Source organism: Cervus elaphus, chromosome 21 (genome assembly GCF_910594005.1).
Source record: "Cervus elaphus chromosome 21, mCerEla1.1, whole genome shotgun sequence".
Lineage (NCBI taxonomy): Eukaryota > Metazoa > Chordata > Mammalia > Artiodactyla > Cervidae > Cervus > Cervus elaphus.
Window position 1 is genome coordinate 78088493 of NC_057835.1, and position 24152 is coordinate 78112644.

At 37.4% G+C, this 24152-nt stretch overlaps 1 protein-coding gene across 7 annotated transcripts in view; it reads right to left on the reverse strand.

Moving 5' to 3' along the window:
• Nucleotides 1–1212: 1212 nt before the first annotated feature.
• The window catches only part of RALYL (RALY RNA binding protein like), a 773722-nt gene continuing 750782 nt past the window's right edge, over nt 1213–24152 (reverse strand). For all 7 annotated transcript variants that reach the window (XM_043879846.1, XM_043879848.1, XM_043879847.1 and 4 more), the window contains one exon: nt 1213–2190. In XM_043879846.1, the coding sequence (XP_043735781.1) occupies nt 2173–2190 (18 nt within the window). In that variant the 3' untranslated portion in view covers nt 1213–2172. The remainder of the gene's footprint in view (nt 2191–24152) is intronic.

Here is a 24152-nt window from a genome sequence, read left to right on the forward strand (position 1 = left end):
GATAGACAAATGGCAAATTTGGAAAAATATACACATGCGTATTTTCCTAGTAGACAGTATCTCCAACAGTTCTTTTCTGGAGCATCAGATTATGCCAGGCAAACGCGTCTACTTGACAGCAGACTGTGAAATCACTCTGTTGATTTTATTCTCCTACAGAAGTGTGCTGTGCTTAGTCGCTCAGTCGTGTCCGACTCTCTGTGACCCCCTGGACTATAGCCCACCAGGCTCCTGTCCATGGAATTCTCCAGGCAAGAATACTGGAGTGGGTAGCTATGCCCTCCTCCAGGGGATCTTCCCAACCCAGGGACTGAACCCAGGTCTCCTGTATTGCAGGCAGATTCTTTACTGTCTGAGCCACCAGGAAAGCCCATTACAGAAGCATATACAGGCTCTTTGCAGCTTCAGAATTAAAACACAGCAATTACAAAATCTCCAATGCTCATTATGGTTAAAACTGGTTTACTACATTGTGGTTTTCACATTTTCTTAAAAAGGAAACACATTCCTGATCCAGCCTCTAGGTTGTAGTGGGCAAATTGTTAAAGACTTTAAATAGGAAAATGCAATGTATTTATTTTCTTTAATAACAGAGATCCTTTTGTTCTTCAAAATTTGTTTTTTTGATATTCTTTGTTGGGTGAAATTGTGTAAGATTTCATTAGTTTACAATTAAAAGACAGAGAAAGAGGATCACTCACCTTAGTGAAATTAAAGTAGAAAAATAAGACAAAACACACAAATGTGATTTTAGATCCTCAATTTCTTTGAAAAGTGGCCTTAAACCTCCAAAGTGCTCTTGATGAGGTTGCATGTTTTCTCTCTGCTCTTTAATGAGCTGACAATCATTTAGTAGCAGAGTTTAGTTGGGCAGAGCATAAATACCTGTATTCAAGTAGTTTTGCCTTCTATCCTGAAATACTTTCTCAAAATTCTGTATTTGGATTAAAAATGTGCTTCCTAGAAATATAAACCATACTATGCCTTCCATCATGGGTTGAGGGCCCTCTGACTTTCTATTACATACCAAATTAATGTGCCCCAGAATATGTCATCCCGTAAAACGTGTAGGCATATAGAACATGTAATCTGCATATTAATAAGGTTATGCTGCTTTCATTATTCCACTGATTTTGTGACATTGCAAAGGACTTAAAAATTCAAACTGAGTATTAAAACTAAATGCACCCCCAAAGAAAGATACACACCAACTTTGTTTTAAAAGAAGCAGTATTTATTAAGAAATTATACACTTAATTCTCCTAGTCTGTGAAGATGGTTTCTTCCATTTCCACAGCACAAGACAACAGCTAAGGGCATTTGGAAAGCACTTGCAATGCCAGGGAATGGAGAATCCTTAGTAACAGGAGATGGAATGAAGAGATGTATGCACTAATTTGAACTTTTGGATCCAAAGGCAAGACAATCTTCCTTGCCAATCTAGTTCTTATCTGTATTGGCATTAAAATCCATCCATGGGATCTCCTACCCAGACCGAAATACTGGGTATTAATTGGATCATTTCAGTTCAGTCAAGCAGAGGATGCTCAATTTAATTACAGGTCAAACCAACAATCCTTTAACTATTGAATCACATCTGAAATATTTGCATTCTTTATTAATAAAAATGGTGCTTATTGAGGGCAGAAATACAATTTTTCAAGTATTTTATCCTTATGATCTGAAGTACTTTAAACTATAAGTTAAAAATAAATTATAAAAACTAGCATACAATGTATCTTTTCTTACATGACATTGTTGGAAATAAATAAGTTTTAAGTTTATAATTGCAATATCACCTGACTTTTATATATGATCAACAGTAAAACATGCTAATCATAAAAATAGCTTTTACAAATATACATTTGTATACAGTGTCTCCCTTACCATTCATAAATGTCCTTCACATTTTAAGACTTAAAAAAAAAAAACATAATTAGCAAAGGGAAGAACACATTTACAATCTAAACCATAAAAACCTGACAATTATACAGCTTAGAACATAGAAGAAATGGAATTTCTAAAATTGAACAATACTGTCCATTTTATTTATTTGGGTTTTTATAAATTGAACCGAAGATGCTGCTATCCTGTAGGAAACCTCCTTTCACATTTCTGGGGGTTTTCACAGTTTCTCTTTTCTGCTTTGATGGCATCATTCATTACTTCAAATCACTTTATCTGTAGAAACTGAGAAAGAAAAATTATTTAAAATAAGAAATTTGTATTTCATTGCTGACAGCATGCAAAGATATATAAGTTAGATTTCAAGGCTCAATGAGGCAAAAGGCAAAAGGAGTCTTAGATGTCTAGGATAATTACTTCTGAGAAGCTTTAAGTTCTCAGAGCCTTTGTTGTATACAATACTAAAATTATCTATGTTTGTAGCATGATATGATTTTTTTTTAAATCCAGTTGATTTACTGACTGAGACCAACAATTATTTTTCAATTATTTGTCGAGGTCAGAAGAGAACCACCAGTAGATCTAGGCTAAGAGGCCTGAGCTGCTCAGGAAACTTTACTGCCCCTAAAGAGTTAACATGGAGAATTTTTCACCTGGAAAAGGCTTTTAAGAGCGCATTCCTTAGCCTTACATACCTAGGATAGGAGAAAAAATCAATACAGGGAAATGATCTGAGTTACACAATGCTGGTTACAAAAGAAGGAATCCAGAGGCAGGAAGGACAGTGAAAGACTCAGGCTGCAACCATGAGCCAGGAAACACCATTTAAAAGTGAAAATTCAACTGGTTGAAGAACTGAATTGAGAAATTGAATATGAATATGAAGATAAAATGATGCAAGATTATTTAGACTAGTGGAGAAGGGCAATTATTTATTCTAGAATTCTACCAAGTTCAAGGTCTTTGTGTTTAGGTAAAATATATACTTAAACCTACTATCCGTCAACTTCACAGATTTTTTTGGCATTAGGAAATCTATGTCTTAGAGTCAAAGACAAGCAAATCAGTTTGGATGGGAGATGCTGCTGAGAAGATCATACATCAGCTATCAATATACCTTGCAGCACTCCTGGTTATCACTCCCAGGGGAGAACTCCAGACATCTTTGTCTTGGTATTGTGGCACCAAAGCTGTCGAGCCAAACCTGGTGTGGTCGGGCACTGGACGGAATGATACTTTACAGCTCACTGTGTGCCAGTCCCTACGGTTGGCGAGCCTCCCTGAGAGTGAATGGGGTAAGTCATCTACGGGCATCCCGCCCTGCCTGAGGAGCCGGAGCCCGCTCTCCTGGAGTCTGAACACTAGAAGACAGAGGCGTGTCCAGGGACCACTGCTTTACACCTTTATGCAGGACAAAGGAACACTCATTTAACCTAAAACCAGGAAAGTATTGGGTTGGCCAAAAAGTTCATTCTTTTTTTTCCCCCCTGTAAGCTGGCTCTCACTGCCTTTAACTTTATTGGAAACAATTTTGTTAGACTGTATTGTGACAGATGTCATATCAGTGTGCATTAAAAAAAAAAAAAGAACCTTATCAAAACTGGTGAATTTTTGTGTAGCCATTTTAATATTGAAGATGGAAAAATCAAGCAGCATTTCTGGCATATTATCCTTTATTATTTCAAGAATGTTAAAAATGCAACCGAAATGCAAGAAAGAACTTGTGCAGTGTATAGAGAAGGTTCTACGACTGATCAAACCATGTCAAAAAGTGGTTTGTGATGTCTTATGCTAGCGATTTCTTGCTGGACGATGCTCCAAGGTCCAAGGACACCAGTTGAAGCTGATAGCCATCAAATCAAGACGTTCATTGAGAACAAAGTCACACCACACGGGAGATAGCCGGCATACTCAAAAGTATCCCTGAAAAGCATTTGCATCAGCTTTGCATGTTAATCACTTTGATGTTTGGGTTTCACATAAGTTAAGTGAAAAAAACCCTTCTTGACAGAATTTCCTACATGATTCTCTATTGAAACAAAACGAAAATGTTCCATTTTTGAAACTAATTGTGACAGGTGATGAAAAGTGCATACTGTACAATAATGTGGAATGGAAGAGACCATGGGACAAGCCAAGGGAACCACCACCAACCACACCAAAGGCAGGTCTTCCTCCAAAGACGGTAACCTTGTGAATATGGAAGAATTGGACGGGAGTCGTCTATTTTGAGCTCCTTCCAGAAAACCAAACAATTAATTCCAACACTCCCAATTAGGCCAACTGAGAGCATCTCTCCCTGAAAATCGTCTGGAATTAGTCAACAGAAAACGCGTAATCCTCCATCAGGATATGGCAAGACTGCATGTTTCTTTGATGACCAGGGAAAAGCTGTTACAGCTTGGCTGGGAAGTTCTGATTCATTTGCTGTATCAAGCAGACATTGCATCTTTGGATGTCCATTTATTTTGGTCTTTGCAAAATCCTCTTAAAGGAAAAACAGTTTCAATTCTCTGGAAGATGATTCTTTGCTCAAAAAGATAAGTTTGGGGAAGATTTTGGAATTACGAAGTTGGCTGAACAATGGCAGAAGGTAATAGAACAAAAAAAAGGTCTTGGTGAAAACGAAAAATGTGTCTCTTACTTTTACTTAAAAACCAAAGGAATTTTTTGGCCAGTCCAATATGTCCATACAAAGCTCTGAGGCTGACAGAAGCTTTGTGGGCTCTTTACTTCTCAGTAAGAAAATGCTGCAGACCAGAGCCCTGTCTCGTGAGGCTGAGTGAGGGCTGGCAGGTCACGTACACAGGCTGCTTTTTCTGGTAGTTCCTGATGCCTACGAGTGGCCGGAGAACCCGGTAACCTGACCTTTTACTAAAGTGTTGAGGCCTGTGATACAGATATTAAGAAAAAGATTGATATAGCAGTTGAGGTGGTGAGAATGGCCCTGGACATCTTCAGCTTTATGTCACATGCCCAGTCAAGATCCCAGGCTGAAAGGGACTCAGGGAGCCTAGATGGTATTTTCTCTTCTTTCATGGGCATGTGCCTTTCACACTCAAGAACAGATGTACGTCTCAATGGTTTCAGTTAACTGGATGTCGTCTTCCTTAGTGAGTACATACCTTTTAATTCTAGGAAGACTCAGAGTTGACTCTGATATGTTTACAGGAACAGAAATCAGTACTAATATTTCTGTGTTAAGAAATCTGTGAACATTTGGTACTGTAAACATGTGTTATTTCAAATAATTTAGTCTATTAATGTGACAGCCTTGTGATTTTGTCTTAGACTATGCAGTTAAAAATTGAGACATAATATTTCAGTTTTGTGATCTGTCTTATATCCACATCTTATATTCAAATATGATACTGGAAAGTCTAAGAAAACTTTAGGACATCATATTAATACATTTAACTTATTAGATTTTAAGAATTATTTCATTTTCAGAAAGATTTTATTTGTTAAACCAGACAAATGAAGTACTTAAAAAACATGATAAGCAATATGTTAAATTTACAAATGTCATTTACAACATTTAATTAATCAGGGACAATTATTTTTAAAAGAATTCTTAGAAGTACTTTGTAAAATTTGCTTTACTTATAATCCTAATAATTAATGCCTAACAATTTTGAGTTAAAAACTTACATAAATTAAACAACTAAAAATAGCAAAATATATACCCTTAATAATCTTTTCTCCAGTCAAAGCATAGAAAAAATCACCAGGAAAGAAAGTTCACGGGTTTGGCTTAAGTACACTTTAATATTTTGACATTCTCTCTCTTTCTGCTTCTTTCCCTTAGTCCTGCTTCCTTTTTCTTCTTCTTATCTTCTTCTCACACAATATATATTATATCCTTACTAATAAAATATATATGTGATTTTAAAAAATTAAGACATTATTCTATGTGTTCTTTATGTAGTTCCAGGCTGTGTGTATTTACATGAGAAGAGACAATGAAATCTTGAACTTAAGGGTCAAACTCAATGTGCTACTTTCTGTGTGGTGTAAAGAAATTTTGTACATTTCTTATATACATGTATCAAAAATTATCCCTTATAAATGTGGAATGAATACCTTAATAAATAAAATTAAACTTAGCCTATAGAAGGATAAAAGGGGAAAGTGAAAGCCGCTTAGTCATGTCCGACTCTCTGTGACCTGACCGCATGGACTATACACTCCATGGAATTCTCCAGGATAGAACACTGGAGTGGGTAGCCTTTCCCTTCTCCAGGGGATCTTCCCAACCCAGGGATCGAACCCAGGTCTCCCGCATTGCAGGCAGATTCTTTACCAGCTGAGCCACCAGGGAAGCCCAAGAATACTGGAGTGGGTAGCCTATCCTTCTCCAGGGGGTCTTCCCGACCCAGGAATCCAAGTGGGGTTTCCTGCATTGCAGGCGGATTCTTCAACAACTGAGCTATGACTGACTTGCAAGCATGAGCCGTTGTGGTTTGGGGGTTCTGAGGACCGATTCATGTTGCAGGAGGCTGCATGCCTGCACTGCAGTCTTCCCTCCAAGACCTCCATTGATCACTTCACTATTACAGATGGGACTTGCTTAAAATGCTGCAGTGGCTGTGTATGCAAAGTTTACTAATCGTGCTTCTTCAGGTTAAGTGATGGCAGATTACATGAAGTGGCTGTTATTAACCATACGGATACAGGCATGAATATAATTCTCCTTATCTAAACCAACAGCAAAATAGATTCACCCTGCTTTCCATAGAACTTGTAGTCTGGGAAGAGACTAGTTGTTTGCTTCTAAAGACATGAGAGAAAGGGAACAACTATGACATTCTTGCTGCCTTTTTCTCAAAAACGACTGTCACTTAAAGAGATGACTTGTTTAGTATAATGTGAAACTAATTGTGCTTTCCTTCTGTTGAATAGTGGGTAATTTATCTACTGGCTGTACAGGAGCTTGGATGCTTTTAAAATAAATTCTCCTGATGATGAATGCATTTTCAACTCAGTGTCTCCTATTTCTGAAAAACAAGAAAAAGAGCCACTCACATGGGCTTAGTTTGTATTCAACCAAGCAATTTACTTCTATTCGACAACGTTGAAAAGGAGAGTATTAATCTACAGAGAAAGCACATTTAATTTTAAACCTCATGAACTAATATATTTGAAATAAAATAAGCACAGCAATATATTGAATAAACACACCTTATTTAGAACTCTACCACAAAAACATACTTTAAAGAAAGTTTTTCACGTCAGAAATGCTTGTTATCTTTTTTGAATTGAAATTTATAATCTATATTTCTATAAAAGCAAAAAAATTAAAAGAAAAATGTGAGTAATGGAAGTTATATAATATTTTATGGAAAAGCAAGTCTCATGAGCAGGAATAATCTATATTTTTGACACCACTAATCATGTTTACTGAGTATTATTCAACCATCCACTTTTTATAAACAATGTGAGTACATCTGGCTTTTACAAATCCCTTATTACAATTGGGATCCAATTCAATCCAAATTTCTAAATAATATAAACAGAATCCCAGAAGTGACTGTTTATTATAAATTAGAAGTTACCTTCTATTGATAAGCTCCGGGGCCAAAATTGCATTGTACTTTAAATTGGAAGACTGACCACAGAAAATCCACAGTCAAGTGAAAACCCAGAGGGTAGCGACTCATTGTGTCTACAAATGAAGGCAGCTGCCCTAATGTGTGATTCTCGGAGGCTGACAGCCTCTGACCCTGGTGACAGGGACGGACCAGGGTAATTAAACAGTAAGCTCAGGAATCCCACCAGGGGATTAAAGGCAGAAAGGGAATATCGGGAGCGTGAGAGATGTTACAAGCTTGTACAGTTATTCCGGTGGGAGTTCTCCGGCTTCAGTTGTCCAACTGCCGTCAAGCATTTAAGTTGGGTGCAACTGCTGACTGACCTATAACGCTCGTTAACTCCAGTGCTTCTCGGAGATTCAGGACCCCGTTGGCCACCCATCTTCTGGATGTGCTACCCGGTCACTCGTACTGCTTCTTTCCTATCTCCATCCCATTTCCGCCCTCCTTAATTAGCTTTACCTCCAATTCCTAACAGTTCAGCTTTATCGTCCTCACTCATTATTCTGTCCATATTCCCATATCTTTATCTTATGCTCCATCTGTCTTTCAACATTCATTAGTGTGACCATGAGACAAAACCCTAGCTATTTATACTATGGTGGTTCACATATCTCCAGATCCTTAGGCTTTATTTCATACCAAATGAAACGATGAAAAGACAAGGAAAATCAGTCATTTTCTATAAAATCATTGGATTTACTACAAAGGTAATGCTCAGATGTTTGATGTCCTCTCTTATAAAATGAAGAAAAATAGAAAGCACTCTTATAAAACCATCAGAAAATGAAAAAGAAAACAAAATTAATGTTAATTTAACTTTATTTACCAAATCCAAATAACTTGTATTCTTACAAATATTGTAAAGTGATTGCCAAACTTATGACATTCATATTTTAGTTTATGACATTGATGGTATAGATAAACTATAGTTTTTGATATTGAATTGAAAATAATGTGCTAATGTAAAATGACAATTAAAAATGCCATTTTCTTTATGGATATTTGGTTTGGGACAAGGCTTACTGTATGTGATTTTTAAAAAACTCTTTTCAGAGTTAATTATATCATTTTGTATCTAATTACTGCTATCTCTAACAGATACGTTGGTACAGTAATAGTTTTTACATCCTGACACACAGATCATTTGTGTTTCTAGAGTCCACTTCATTTAATTGAAATCACAAATTATGTTCAAATAAGAGGTAAATATTGTCTTCTTTTGGATTCTTTAATTCATTGTTTACCACAGTAAATAATGTGTTTAGTGTGATAAAATGCAGCAGCATCAGGAGCCATCCAGTTCTCTGTGGTCACTCCAGAGCGTTAGTAAACCAGAGTAACGGAGTGGTTAAGAAAGTGATTCGTGGGTGAAGAAGGACCTTGCCTGACTCCCCAGCCAAGGCAGGAGGGCTTTCCCTGGTACCACTGCTGGTGGGCACACAGTTTTGACTTAACCAGCTTAGGAGGGCACAGAGCTCTTCACCTCACAGAGACTCCTGCTCCATTTGTGGACGAGAGTGGGTAGAAGAGAATTTGCTTCTTGAGTCTAAATCTGCTAATTGGCTGAGCTAGATATTGAGACAAAACCTAGAGAGTGTGGTAACACCAGACAGCCAGACCTAATTTGAGAGCTACAGAGATACCAGGAAGATCCCATCCATGGGACAAGAATTCAGGTCATTTCTCCAAAATAGTAAGAGAGAGGAAGGCAGAGACCAGCTCTACAGGGAGTGGACTGGTATTAGACAAAACATTAGGGCGGGAATCTGAAGAATAAGACTTCCTTGTTTTGATTCACTTATTCATTTCTATATTTGGACCCCATTTGTTACCAGGAAGAAAGTAGGATCCAGTTTTGAGAATAAACCTAGAGAAACTAATACGCTTACAATAAGAGAAACAAGAATGTCTTACAATCTGTGGCATCTGAATTACTCAGCTAAGACTCCCTTAATTTGCCCCAAGCAAGGTGATTGTGTTTGGGCTATTCTTAGTGTCTGCGGCTGGGTTAAGACGCTGGGCATGGACAAAAATCAACATAATAAATTTTATGTATATAGTGTGTGAAAGTTCATAGAACACTTTAAGTATGTTCTGTTTGACTTTAATTACAAACCAGTGAGGTAGGTCATTGGGCAAGAATCATCCTCATATTAGTCACTTATTCTTAACTTCAGGAGTTGGTGATGGACAGGGAGGCCTGGTGTGCTGCAGTCCATGGGGTCGCAAAGAGTCGGACACAACTGAGCCACTGAACTGAACTGACTGATCCTTGGATCAGACAGTGAGTGTCTTGACTAAATCAAAGCCGTGGTGCTTTATTTAGGGGCGGTGCTTTCTGCAGCATTCTATTCTGCCTAGTTGTGAGGAGGAAGACAGTAGGGAGTCAGGCATGTGTATGCTCAGTCGAGTCCGACTCTTTACGACCCCATGGACGTAGCCCGCCAAGCTCCTTTATACGTGGGATCTTCCAGGCAAGAATACTGGAGTGCCTTGCAGTTTCCTCCTCCAGGGGATCGAACCTAATCTGCATTGCAGGCAGATTCAGACTGGGCACGATATTAATTTTAGCACAGGTAATCTCAACTGGGATGTGAAAATACACTGGTGTTCTACTGGTGAGTGGGGTAAAAGAGAAGGAATTACTGAGAAAGTACTAGGATTCGTATATAGCCCACCACCTACCTTTCTCTGTTTGGCTTTTTTAAAAAGTTCTGCCTTGCATTAATTCAAATCATTAAAATTAAAATCTTACTTTAGGCACCTGTCTAAAGGAGACCTTTTATGTTGTGAAAATACATTTGATTAAGAAAAAATAATGTTTAACTTCAGAGTAAAATTATCTAATGTGGGTTATAAGTTTATTTAAAATGTCTGTGTAAAAATTTAATTAAATACTGGCAAATAATTGATGAATTATATGATTTATCAGAGCTTGAATGTTCTGTTCCACAAGTAACACATTAATATTTCTCTTAATTCTTTCAAAACTGTTCTCTGATTCTTTCTGAAGATACTTATGATTGTGTTTTGAGTGTTCTGGGCTCACTGACAATCATATTTGAGTAGCTGAGTTGATAAATCATAGTAATCTTATTTGGCCCATAACTGGTATTTGATCATGCACTGATTTCAATTTCTCATGCTAATTATATAGTGTCAAACAACCATTAGTTACTCCCAATGCTAGTAAAAGATAATGATAATTTTAGGATAATACTCCAAATTGCTTAAGTTAATTCCAATGCTAGAAGCCAAATGCTGATTAATGCTAAGATTATTATGAACTTTGAAATTTTACACATTTTTATTGCTTTATACAGTTCTTTCAGTAACTGCTTTTGGCACACAAGAAGAAATATTTTAAAAATTATTTTATATATAACTGAAAATGTGATTTAGAATTGATTGGTTTAGAGGTTGAAATTTAAAAGCCCTTGACAATAATATAGTTAATTCACAACCATTCAGAATAGCTAGGGAAAGGTTTTCATGGTTATTTAACAATTTTCATTTAATTTAATTAAATTTACTGTATATACTTATCAAATAATTAGAACATAATAAAATATCTTCAATTTTAAATTGAGCAAAATTAATCTGAGAGGACAAGTGAAATAGTAAAGTGAAAGAAATAATTATACTATTATTTTATTAATAAAGTGTTTTTGTCAATATATTTGAGAAATTCAGTTGATTAAAAAATCTTAAGGTTTAAAGCTTTGGGATACTATGAAAATACTCTTGGCACTCAAATTACACTGGATCTAAGAAAATCCTGAATAATTCAGAGAGATCTCAGAGTCATATTGCCTGATTACTAAAAAATAAACCCCAGGATTGTAAAACAAGAAGGAGGTATTGGAAATTGGACTTTGTCTTATAGGACAAATTTATATTATACCACCCATCAGTGCTTTTTTGAAATAGGTTTTGGATACCAGCTCACTTACCTCTGTTTTCTCCTTAATACTCTAAGAGAAGGTAGAATTTAGAAATAGTATCAATTATATGATCATTCTGGTATGGGTCAAGACAAATAAGAGCTTGGAGCATTTTAATTCAATAAATTGATGAAATAATTTAAGATAAGCTGCGTTCTGGAAGATTTCTGTGAACAAATATGTCCTCAATTTTTATTGGAAGTGATTTTTTCCTTTATAATTAGATTCCTCTAGGAAATCACACTTTATGGACCTGAACAGAAGGCAGTATCATCATCTGTTCATCGGCTTTGACTTTGGAAATCTAGGAAAGACTCCTGACCACTAATCTGTGCTGTGTGTTAAAGAGGAAGGGCACTGTGTTTGCCTAGCTTTCTGTAATTATCACCTACACCTGGTGTTTATTGCTGAGTAATCCCTCTGTGGTATTACCTGGCACATAAATGCAATATCTCCTACAACTGCTATGTACATGGGAAACTATAAATGATTTCTATAGCATTTTACACATGCTCAAATCTTAATGAAGAGAAGTCTGAGGCAATAAGGAAAGAAAGTCACCTACCTGGGGTCTTACTGAAAGGGATAAAATAAATCCAGTCCAGAATCACACTGTGGCCCTTATTTGAAGGCCTAACTAAAATAAATACTTGGTTTGGAATAAACATCAAAGAATAGGTGGCTCATGTCTGAATGTAGGCAACAACATGCTCTCCGCCCAAAACTTCCTCTAAAAAATGTGTGTTCTCGATGAGAGGTGCTGGGAAAATAATGGTTCAGATGAAGTTTCAGACAGAATGTCCCCAACGACTTGTTGGTTTGTTCAGGCCTCAGGAGCTGCATTTTGTCTAATGGGGTTTTGGTAGATGAGTGCTCGGAAGCCAATAGAGAAGCCTTTTATGACACTATTCTGCAGATTCTCTATTTTTCTGCTAACAATGTAGGCAAGTAAAAGAGCACAGGAAATTGGCTTCTGAGTCACAAAGAAGAATTACAAATGTTTACTTATTTGCACATAACCTTAAAACCTTTTAAATAAATAAACTTTATTTTAGAGGGTCATAGGTAATGGTATTTTGTAATTGGACTTCTGTATCATGTTTTATTTTTATAGCACTATCAATGGCTACATAACTATAAGGTGATAGCAGCTACCCATTATTAATATTTTAGTGTAATCATTTCATTGGCTGAACCCATTTGAGTTGTGAAAAGAAGTAACCAATTTTATCTAAAGAAAATATACCATAAGAAAATACTATACCTCATATAGGAAAGACATCAATTTTATGGTGAATGTCTTCAACCTGATTTATTTTCCTGTTGGGCTGCATGAAGCTCAGGCTGGAATCAAGACTGCTGGGAGAAATATCAATAACCTCAGGTACACAGATGACACCACCCTTATGGCAGAAAGTGAAGAACTAAAGAGCCGCTTAATGAAGTGTAAGAGGAGAGTGAAAAAGCTGGCCTAAAACTCAGCATTTAAATAACTAAAACCACGGCATCCAGTTCCATCATTTCACAGCAAATAGATGGGGAAAAAGTGGAAACAGTGACAGACTTTATTTTCTTGGGCTCCAGAATCACTGTGGACGGTGATTTTAGCCATGAAATTAAGACGCTTGCTCCTTGGAAGAAAAGTTATGACGAACCTAGACAGTGTATTAAAAAGCAGAGATATCACTTTGCTGACAAAGGTCCTCATAGTCAAAGCTATGGTTTTTCCAGTAGTCATGTAGGATGTGAGTGCTGGACCATAAAAAAGGCTAAGCATTGAAGAATTGATGCATTCAAACTGTGGTGCTGAGAAGACTCTTGAGAGTCCCTTCGACTGTAAGGAGATCAAACCAGTCCGTCCTAAAGGAGATCAGTCCTGAATATTCACTGGCAGGACTGGTGCTGAAGCTAAAGCTCCAATACTTTGGCCACCTGATGCAAACAGTCAACTCATTGGAAAAGACTCTGATGCTGGGCAAGATTGAGGGCAGAACTGGGTGACAGAGGATGAGATAGTTGGATGGCATCATTGACTCAGTGGACATGAGTCTGAACAAGCCCTGGGAGATGGTGAAGGATGGGGAAGCCTGGAATGATGCAGTCCATGGGGTCGCAAATAGTCGGACACGATTGAGCACTGGACAATTTACTTTCAGAAATAGTTACTCAATTTAGAGATAGTTCAAGGAAAAATGTCCTTGCTTAGCATTAGTATTTACAGAGCTCAAATGTGGCCTCAATGATTAGAAAATAAAATTAATCTTAAATTTTAAGGCTATTTAAAATTCTGGATAAAGTTTGAGACTGACTTCATAGTTATTACTTTTTATATAAATACAATGATAATTTAAACTTTTTCAATTCATACTAACATTTTTCTTACAGTAAAAGTTAAGAAAAAAAATTTAAAAGAGATGACATTGAATGCTTTTTATAGAAACAAAAATTGCAAATTTTGAGCACACAGATAAAATCCAGAGGAATGAGATGCAGCAAGGTATTTAAATGAGAAGCTATGCGCGTGATTAAAAAGAAATATCAAATTCTGTAACATTTGGCATACTTTCCTAATGCAAACTAACAAGTCAATTTGCATGTAAAATTTCTGCCAATTTCAAGCAGAAAACTACAAGGCAGACGACTGTAGGAGGGTGATGGCCAATCAGAATGTCATTCAGTCATCATCTCATCAAGTGTGGAGTGCGGGGCAGCTCCCTGTTCTCAGAGTGGTAAGAACAGCTGCAGGTGCCCGAGACGCTGTTAGGTGGGAAGATGCATTCGAGACGTGGACTCCACCGTGAGAAAATTGTCCCGCCCGGTGTTCTTACAGTTCTGATTGCATTAAAGAGAAAGTTTCTGCTCACGCTTATTCTGACATCTCTCTACCACTGTCTACATTTTCTTGTCTTTGTTTTCAGTGAGAGACGGGAGGGGGTGAGAGAGAAAAATAGGAATGCAAGATTTTTCAACATATGAAAACAGCAAACTAAATTTAAAAAGTCATGTCTTTTCATTATATTTATTTAAAATATATTCCTTACTTACGAAAAGGACAATATGGTTTTCCATTTACTGGACTGAACCAAAGTTTAGTTTTAAAGATACGTTTATTATACATTAAAAAGATAAGTCAATTTAATTTTAACGTTAAGTTAAATTATCATCAAAGATCATAAAGGTACAGCACTGATTAAAATTAATATCATCTGTAAATACTAGTCTGTGGATCTTACAGACCCTTATTGAATTTTGAGTCTGCCTTTATTATCAGGATGACCTTAGGGACGTTACTCTCTTAAACCAGTTACTTATAAAATACCTATTCCCCAACATTATTTTAGTCAATAAATGAAATGATGTATATAACAAAAACCTCATTATTAATCCTGGAAGGAAATGAAAATGGAATAAGTAGTTTCCTTGTCCTCTTTTATTTTTTGACTTGGAATGAAATAAAAATCTTCTCTCTCTGTGCATGTGTGTTTATGTGTATGTATATATTGTATCACACATTTTCAGTTTTCTGCCTTTGTAAGACAAGCTATTTTTCTACATTTTTGAAATAATTAAGCCCCCAAAGATTCCACACCTTATCCAATTCACAGAGCTTTAAATGGCAGCAGCTTTAGATGTTATTTCCAGTAGGCCACGGGTTAGCAAAATTTGCTTTAAGGAAATGTTACTGCATATTATTAATATGTATTCCTAAAAATGTGTGTGGCAAGGTAGAAAATATCAAACATGTACAAAGTATCCAGAATACTTATCAGGTTCCAGTTGATAAGAATTCTTATCAGTCTTCCAAAGGCCTGAACTTTCATCTCATCCCAGGTTACCCTGGAGCTTGTCATTTTTCCATATTCAGAGCAAGCCGAGAGGTTGTTGGAGTTTCTTGAGGGGAGATTCTGAGGTAGAGCGGGGCTGATGGTGCAGACTGGTTTGCTTTCGCCAGAGTTTTAAGCACGGGGACCAGCAAGACACAGGCCCCTGCTGCTTCGTAATAAAGGCACACGGTGTGGGTTGTGGAGGGGGAATGTGAAGCGAAGATGCCCTTTGCAATTCAAATGTTGCCTGGATATAAACTTCATATCATTGCAGGCAAATAGATTTAGGAATTCACTTCCAGAATATGGGGCAAGGAGTGTAAAAGGTCAGCACCATTTAGACAATTAATTTCTTTTCCACTGGGACCCTGTCAGCTGAGCTATGAATCAAATTGAAAAAAATCTTTTTTCCCCTTTCTTTCAATTTCTGATTTAATGAAAAGCTTTCACACCTTTTCTCATTTCTTCTGTCACAGATTATTAGATTCAGTGTAGCTTGAAAAGGTATAACATTAGTTCCATCAGAAATACTGCTGTTAATGACTTTCTTAGATTGCTCAAGCACAAGTTTCTGGCTCTGATATTTATCAAATGATCATAGTCATTTAACTACTTTAAAAATTTTTGTTCTGAAGTTTTTTAAGCTTATCACACTCAATATTTTAAAAACCAGCAATAAAAAGTCAGTAAAGTCCTATGTTTATAATACTTGGTAATAGATCAACTATATTTGGAACATTAAAATTCAAAACTTAAAAAAAAAGAGCTAGTCATTTGGTGGGTAAAATTCTTAGGCCAATAAATTCAACAACCTTTGTATAAGACAATTGGAGGTTAGTATTTACAATTAACTGTCTCTTTCTGGAAATGTCTATTAAGCCATCCAATGGATAAATGTTGGAACATCATCACGTGTAATTTGAATATACTTTAACACTGTGGATAAATGAATTGCCTGATGTATCTAAGAAATAGTTTCTGATATTTCCAGATAGAATAATACTTGTGAATAACATTTTAGATTTAGAATAAAGAAAATATAACTGAAGTTTTCAGTGTTTTACAGATTTGATATTGTAGAAATAGAAATTATCACTAATATACAGATCTGGAAGAATAAAATGATAATTAAAAAAATGTAATATCATATAGCATTAGTGTCAGAAGATTGAAGGAATATATTAGTATTGTGTCAGGGATCCAACATTCATTATTTAACAGGATGAAATGAGTTACTTCTGTGGACATTCTTTGAATGTAAAGATAAGTAGGAAAGGTTTAAGACACTAATCTTCACCTGGCTGTTGAACAAATGCAGTGAACACATTCACACGCACTTCCGTGCCTGGAGTCTTTACCGACACACAGCTGTCCGTTTAAAAACAGTGAGCAGTGGAAAGGCACCAGAGAATCTAACAGAATTTGCATATGCTGTGCCACAGAGCACACAGGATGCTTCAGAAACCAGGCCTAGGTCTAGTTAAGGTTTGTGACTCTAAAATGATGTTTCCATGGCTACAGGGCAATTTAAAGAATGCCCCTTACAAGATGCAATTTGTATTCTCTATGTTTCCCCTAAACTGAAAGTAATTCTAGTTAAAATGACCCTTTAAAAGTCAAATGAAGCAAATCTACACCTACTAGGCAATCAGTGAATTATTTATTTCCCATGAGTGACTGACAGGAAAATGGGAGGATTTTAACAAACATGTAATAAGCTTTGTTGAGCATACTCATAAGCACATGTGTTCACTTATTTCAAAATTATTTTATTGAAATAATAAAATCATCAATTTTAATAATCAATACAATTATTAATAAATAATAAAAATTAATTCTTTTGATTCTCTTATGCTTTACATCATTTCCTCAAACTATTTTTATTTCTTAAGGATGAGTGAAAGTCGCTCAGTCATGCTTGACCCTTTGTGACCCCATGGACTATACAGTCCATGGAACTCTCCAGGCCAGAATACTGGAGTGGGTAGCCTTTCCCTTCTCCAGGGGATCTTCCTGACCCAGGAATCAAACTGGGGTTTCCTGCATTGCAGGCAGATTTTTTACCAACTGAACTATCAGAGAAGCCCTTTATTTCTTAAAAATACTGTATATTTGTTCCAACAGTATCTTATAATTTACAGAAAAAAGGGTCTTTTGCCTTCTTAGGTAGGTTTAAGATGATGATGAAAGAAACTGAAGGTAACACAAACAGATGGAAAGATATAACAGGCTCTTGGATTGTTAAATGACCAAGTGTCAGTCATTTAAATATTCTTAAAATGACCATACTATTCAAGGCAATCTATAGAGTAAATGCATTCTTATAAAAATACCAATGGCATTTTTCACAGAACTAGAACAAGCAATTTTAAAATTCATATGAAAATACAAAGGAATCCAAATAGCCAAAGTAATATTGAAGAGTTGGAGAAGTCGCGTTCCTTGACTTCAGACTATACTCTAAAGTTACAGCAGCCAAAACAGTACAGCACTGGTGCAAAAACAGACACTGAGGTCAACGGGGCGGAATAAAGTCCAGGGAGAGACCCACACACTCACGGTCAGTCAGTCTGTGGGAAAGCAGGTGAGAACATACGGTGCAGAAAAGACGATCTCTTCAACAAGTGGTGCTCAGCAAGCTGGACACTTACATGTACCAGAATGAAATTGGAATATTCTCTTACAACACATACAAAAATAAACTCAAAATGAATTAAAGACCCAAATGTAAGACTGGATACTATAAAGCTCTTAGAGGAAAACATAGGCAGAACACTCTTTGACATAAATCCCAGCAATATGTTTTTGGATCTGTCTCCTAAAATAAAGGAAATAAAAGCAAAAATAAAGAAATGTAACCTAATTAAACATAAAACCTTTTGCACAGCAAAGAAATCCACTGACAAAGCTAAAAGACGGCCTACTGAATGGGAGAAAATATTTGGAAATGATATGATTAATAAGGGATTAATATTCAACCCATATAAATAGCCTGTTCAACTCAGCATCAAAACCAAATAATTCAATTAAAAAATGAGCAGAAGAACTAAACATTTTTCTGAAGCACCTCACACCTTTTAGAAAGGCTATCATCAAAAAGAACATTAATAACTGTTGGTGGGGATGTGAGGAAAAGGAACTTGTGTACGCTGCTGGTGGGAATGTAAATTGGTGCAGTTACTATGTAAGACAGTATGAAGGCTTCTCAAAAAGCTAAAAACAGAACTAGCATATGACGCAGCAATTCCATTCCAGGTTATATGTCTGAAAAAAACCAAAGACACTAAGTTGAAAAGAAACATGCATCCCAATGTTCATAGAAGCATTATTTATAATTGCCAAGATACGGACGCAACCTAAGTGCCCATCAATAGATGAATGGATACAGAAGACGTGATACATATGTATTTAAGGATGCTACTCAGACATAAGAAAGAACAACATGCTGCCATCTGCAGCAACATAGATGGATCTGGAGGGTATTCATGCTGTGTGCATGCTCAGTCATGCACTGAGTCGTGCACTGAGCGCTCAATCGTGTCTGACTCTTTGCTGCCCCGTGGACTGTAGCCCACCAGGCTTCTCTCTCCATGGAAGTGTCCAGGCAAGAATACTGGAGTGGGTTGCCATTTCCTTCTCCAGGAGATCTTCCTGACCCAGATGTCTCTTCCATCTCCTGGGTTGGCAGGTAGATTCTTAACCACGGAGTCACCTGGGAAGGTGTTACACTAAGTGAAATAAGTCAGACAGAGAAAGACAAATACTGTATGATACCACTCATATGTGGAATCTAAAAATATACAGCAAACCAATTGTTACCGGTGAGGGGAGGGGCGATACAGGGGTAGTGGGGAGACACAAATTACTGGGCATATGATAAGCGTAATGCAAAGTGAATAGACTTGAGTACACAATGGGGGAAGATAGGGTGGGGCAAATTGGGAGCGTAGCATTGAAACATACACAGCACCACACGTGAAACAGAGAGCCAGTGGGAATTTGCTATATGATGCAGGGAGCTCTACCTGGCGCTCTGTAACAACCTAGAGGGGTGAGATGGGGTGGGGTGTGGAAGGGACGTTCAAAAGAGAGGGGACATATGTATGCCTATGGCTGATATGTTGATGTATGGCAGAAACCAACACAGCATTGTAAAGAAATTATCCTTCAATTAGGAGAAAAAAAAAGATAGGCTCAACGACATATTGTACATGAGGAATATAGCCAATATGGTACAGTGACTGTAAATGGGAAGTAGGACTTTAAAATTGTATAAAAATTTTTAAAAATTAAAAAAATTAGCAAATTTTAGTAGCTTTAAATATCACATATTTTTTTAATACTAGTTTCATTAAAGGTAAAACTTTAGAAAGTGCTGGTTGATTACTGGTGGTTAACAAAATTCACTTTGTATTTATACTTCTATTTACCTTTTACAGGCCCTCTATCTAAAGTATCTATCATATTTATTTTCTTCAGGGAATTCCAAATAGACCTTTTAATTGGAAAGTTAAAATTTAAATAATGAAGGATTGCTTAACAATGAACAATCAAGTAACCATTAATTGAATACTCTAGTGATTGTGTTAATTTTATGGAGTAGGTTCAGATTGAATATGTTTTAGAATATGTCTCTAACTGGAATGTTAGCCTCATTCTATATATTTTAACCTCAGATATGCAGACGACACTGCCCTCATGGCAAGAAAGCAAAGAGGAACTAAGAGCCTCTTGATGAAGGTGAAAGTGGACAGTGAGAAAAGCTGACTTAAAACTAAACATTCAAAAACCAAGATCATGGCATCCAGTCACTTCATGGCAAATAGAAGGGGAAACAATGGAAACAGTGACAGACTTTATTTTTTTGGGCTCCAAAACCACTGCAGATGGTGACCGCATTAAAAGTCACCATTAAAAGACACCTGCTCCTTGGAAGAAAAACTATGACAAACCTAGAAAACATATGAAAAACCAGAGACATTACTTGGCCAACAAAGGTCCATCTAGTCAAAGCTATGCGTTTTCAAGTAGTCATGTATGGATGTGAGAGTTGGACTATAAAGAAAGCTGAGCGCCAAAGAATTGATGCTTTTGAACTGTGGTGTTGGAGAAGACTCTTGAGAGTCCCTTGGATTGCAAGGAGATCCAAACAGTCCATCCTAAAGGAAATCTGTCCTGAATATTCATTGGAAGGACTGTTGCTGAAGCTGAAACTCCAATACTTTAGGCCACCTGATGCGAAGAACTGACTCATTTGAAAAGACCCTGATGCTGGGAAAGATTGAAGGCAGGAGGAGAAGGGGACAAAAGAGGATGAGATGGTTATGTTAGGCAATTAGAATAGGAAAAAGGAGTCCCGAATAGCGGTGGCTAAAAGACAAAGAAATGGAAAAGCCCGTGAAAATAGAACAAAGGAAGGTCCAAGGACCGGAATGAGAACTGCAGGTGAAAGAAACAGCCCTCCTGGCTAGCACAGTTTATATAGGGCAGGCTCAGGGGGAAGAGAAAAACATATAAAAAGAGGAGCCAAGATTGTGCCTCTCTCTTCTCTGCTCCTTTTTTGGGTTGGCGCACCCTCACACTTCGAGGATGTATTTTTCTTTGCTTGCCAAATAAAACTGAGCTGTAACTGAGCTGTAACACTGGTCTGCCACTTAAAATTTTAGCTGCAGCAAGACAGAGCTGAGGAAATTACACACTCCCATGACAGCTGGATGGCATCACCAACTCAGTGGACATGAGTTTCAGCAAACTCCGGGAGATGGTGATGGACAGGGAGACCTGGTGTGCTGTGGTCCATAGTGAGTCAGACATGACTGAGTGACTGAACAACAATATAAAACCAGAGTATAGGGCTCCCCCAGTGGTGAAGAATCTGCTTGCAATGCAGGAGACACAGGAGGCACAGGTCTGATCCCTAGGTCAGAAAGCTCTCCTAGAGGAGGAAATGGCAACCCACCCCAGTATTCATGCCTGAGAGATCCCGTGGACAGAGGAGCCTAGTGGGCCACAGTCCACAGGGTCACAAAGAGCACCCAAGCTTGAGCACCAGTGAATCAGAATGTAAGCTTTCACTCATCTACCTCCCAGAGAGTTTTCTCCTTCTTATTCACTTTCTTTCACCAGGGCTTAAAATGGTGCCTGTGCATAATAACCATCTGATGGGCATTTGCCAGCTGTCTGAATTAAAACGGCAGGAACGGAAAAACACACATCTACCCTCAGCTGTTTATGTTTTATGGCGCTCAGTGTCACTGAGGACCCTCTGTCCAGTAGTTTTTGCCTTTTGGGATTTGGGAATAATTTATAGGAAGAGAAAGATAATTTTGCCTCTTCAAATCTTATAAGAATTTATTGACTTAATGTTTGGTGAGACATCATGAGAACAACATGATGGGCCTTTTGTCCTTTTGACGTAAAAATAGGCATTATGAGCAGACTACACAGACAGGCTCCTTTAAGAATCCTATGTTACCAATATGAGTGTGTAGAATCTTACTCATCCTTAATGGAATAATGGTTGTCTCCCAGTTAGAACAGGATGCTTATTTTCCATAGATAAAACTTTGTGCGTGTGTGTGTGTGTGTTTCATTATTTGGATTGGAGTCTCTGCATTCAGATTGAAGACAGCTACTGGAGCCTGCATGCCTAGAACCTGTGCTCGGCATTGAGAAGCAACCACAGTGAGGAGAAGCCCTTGGGCCACGACTAGAGAGTAGTCCTCGTTCACTGCAACTAGAGAAAGGCCCAATCAACAAAGACCCAGCGCAGACAGAAAATGAATAAATAAAACTTAAGAACAAATAAAAAGGACAAAGGGACCAAATTCCCCTCACTGCTTTTCTTAGAGTGTTTCTTTGGAGGTCAAGTGAATCTGGATCCTTCTTCCAATTTTTGACACAGGAATAAATCTCAACAGGAATTAATCCCACTCCCTAATATTTACAGTGTAGAGATATCTCCAAAATCATGGGCCAAATAAACTCTGAAAGTGAAATTGTTAGTCACTTAGTCGGGTCCGACTCTTTTGCAACCCCAAGGACTGCAGTTCTCCAGGCTCCTCTGTCCATGGGATTCTGCAGGCAAGAATACTGGAGTGGGTTGCCATTTCCTTCTCCAGGGATGTTCCCCACCCAGAGGTCAAACCCAGGTCTCCCACACTGCAAGCAGATTCCTTACTGTCTGAGTCACCAGGGCAGCCTACATAATAATGCTGAATTTTACTTAAGCCCTGTGATCCTGAGAAACAGTGATGGTCAAGAATCCCGCTCTCCCCCAGGGCCCCCCATGCCCCCGGTCACTATTTCACCCTTTGTGTTTCTGGAAATGTTTCCTGCAAAGAACCACTAGGATTCTTGCAAGATCACCGATGTTTCCTTCTTTACCTATGATGCATCTAGACACAGAGGCATTCTTATTCTTGAACCCATAAATGACTAGCTAAACTGTTTTATCCTTGTTGATCAATGATAACAAAATTCTCATTAACCAAACTTTGGATAAACTTCTGCCTTCTGGACACTGAACTTTGGCCCACCATCAACCTGAGCCAACATACAGTCCCTCCGGAAGAATCCCTCCTGGAAAACAGGCCGCTCCCATTATTTCCATTCACCCCATTTCCTAACATTCAGTTCTTTCTAGTCTTGTTTACTCCTCTCTATTAAAAGAAAAATCCATTTGGCCTGACTCTTGAGATACTCACAGATCTTACATTCAAGCCTATCAGAATAGTTCCATCTTTCCTTACAATGATTCTTTCAAATAAATCATCTCCTAACCTTAACCCTAACTTAGTAAAGTCCATATACAGTGCAATTTTTCTTTGACATTAATTTTGTGGTCACTTTGGTGCTTGCATGCATGTAAATGTGTGAATGTTTACTCAAGAAATTGCACTTTCTCTTCTGTGTTGGTAGCCCAGGGTCTTTTTGTTGCCAGAATTGTTTTATGTCTCCAACAACTTTCATAACTAGCCTTGTGAAGTCTGACAGCATTAATACTTCAGATTGCTCTATTTTCCTGCAGCACATTACAGCATTACTAGAAAAACAGTGCTTTTTCCATCTTTTTATACACTTAAGACTTATTTTTGGACTGCTTCTCATTTCTTTTTTTTTTTTTTTGCTTCTCATTTCTAAAGGACTTCAGTACCATTCTCTTCATCTTTTGTTTCTCTCCACACAGGAGCTCTGGGATTGTGAAAATATCTTATTTTGTTTGAGTCTATACTCTAGATTTATTATTCTGCCTCTTCACAGTAGTAGAGAGACTAGATTTATTATTCTGCCTCTTAACATTAGTACAGAGACAGTTTGGAAATTGCCTGTCTACCACAATACTTTTAACATCTCAAAATTCCTTAACTCTAGAGACCACATTGCTCTCCTGCTGAAGTCAGAATCATAACATCTAGTATACTTATCTGGGCATAGTTTAGTTTTGAATTCTCTGAAATTTATTTTCTTATGAACTTGTAATTTTTTGGGTTTTTGTATACTTTGGGGGCTTAAAAACTGCAGATGGGGAAACTTAGGTTCTGTTTGTTTTATAGCTTGGTGTTCTAGCTTTCCTAACTAAATTTGGGTTACTTAAATTTGCATTTTCATCCCTCGCAGGAGGTAACAATACAAAATCACAGAAAACCAACAGAAGAGAGCCAACAGTGCCACGCTGACTTTGATGTGTGGTTTTAAGCCTCCTGCTGTTCCTCCTCAGCGCCGCGACGGTGCAGGTTGCTGCCGGAACGACCTAGTGAGTGAGTTATAATGAAAACTGTTTGTTCCTCTGCTTTGAGTAATATTGCTGTAAATCACAGAGAGCATCACACACAAGTGTTATTTAGAACACAGTACATAATAAAATGCACTTAAAAATGATACAA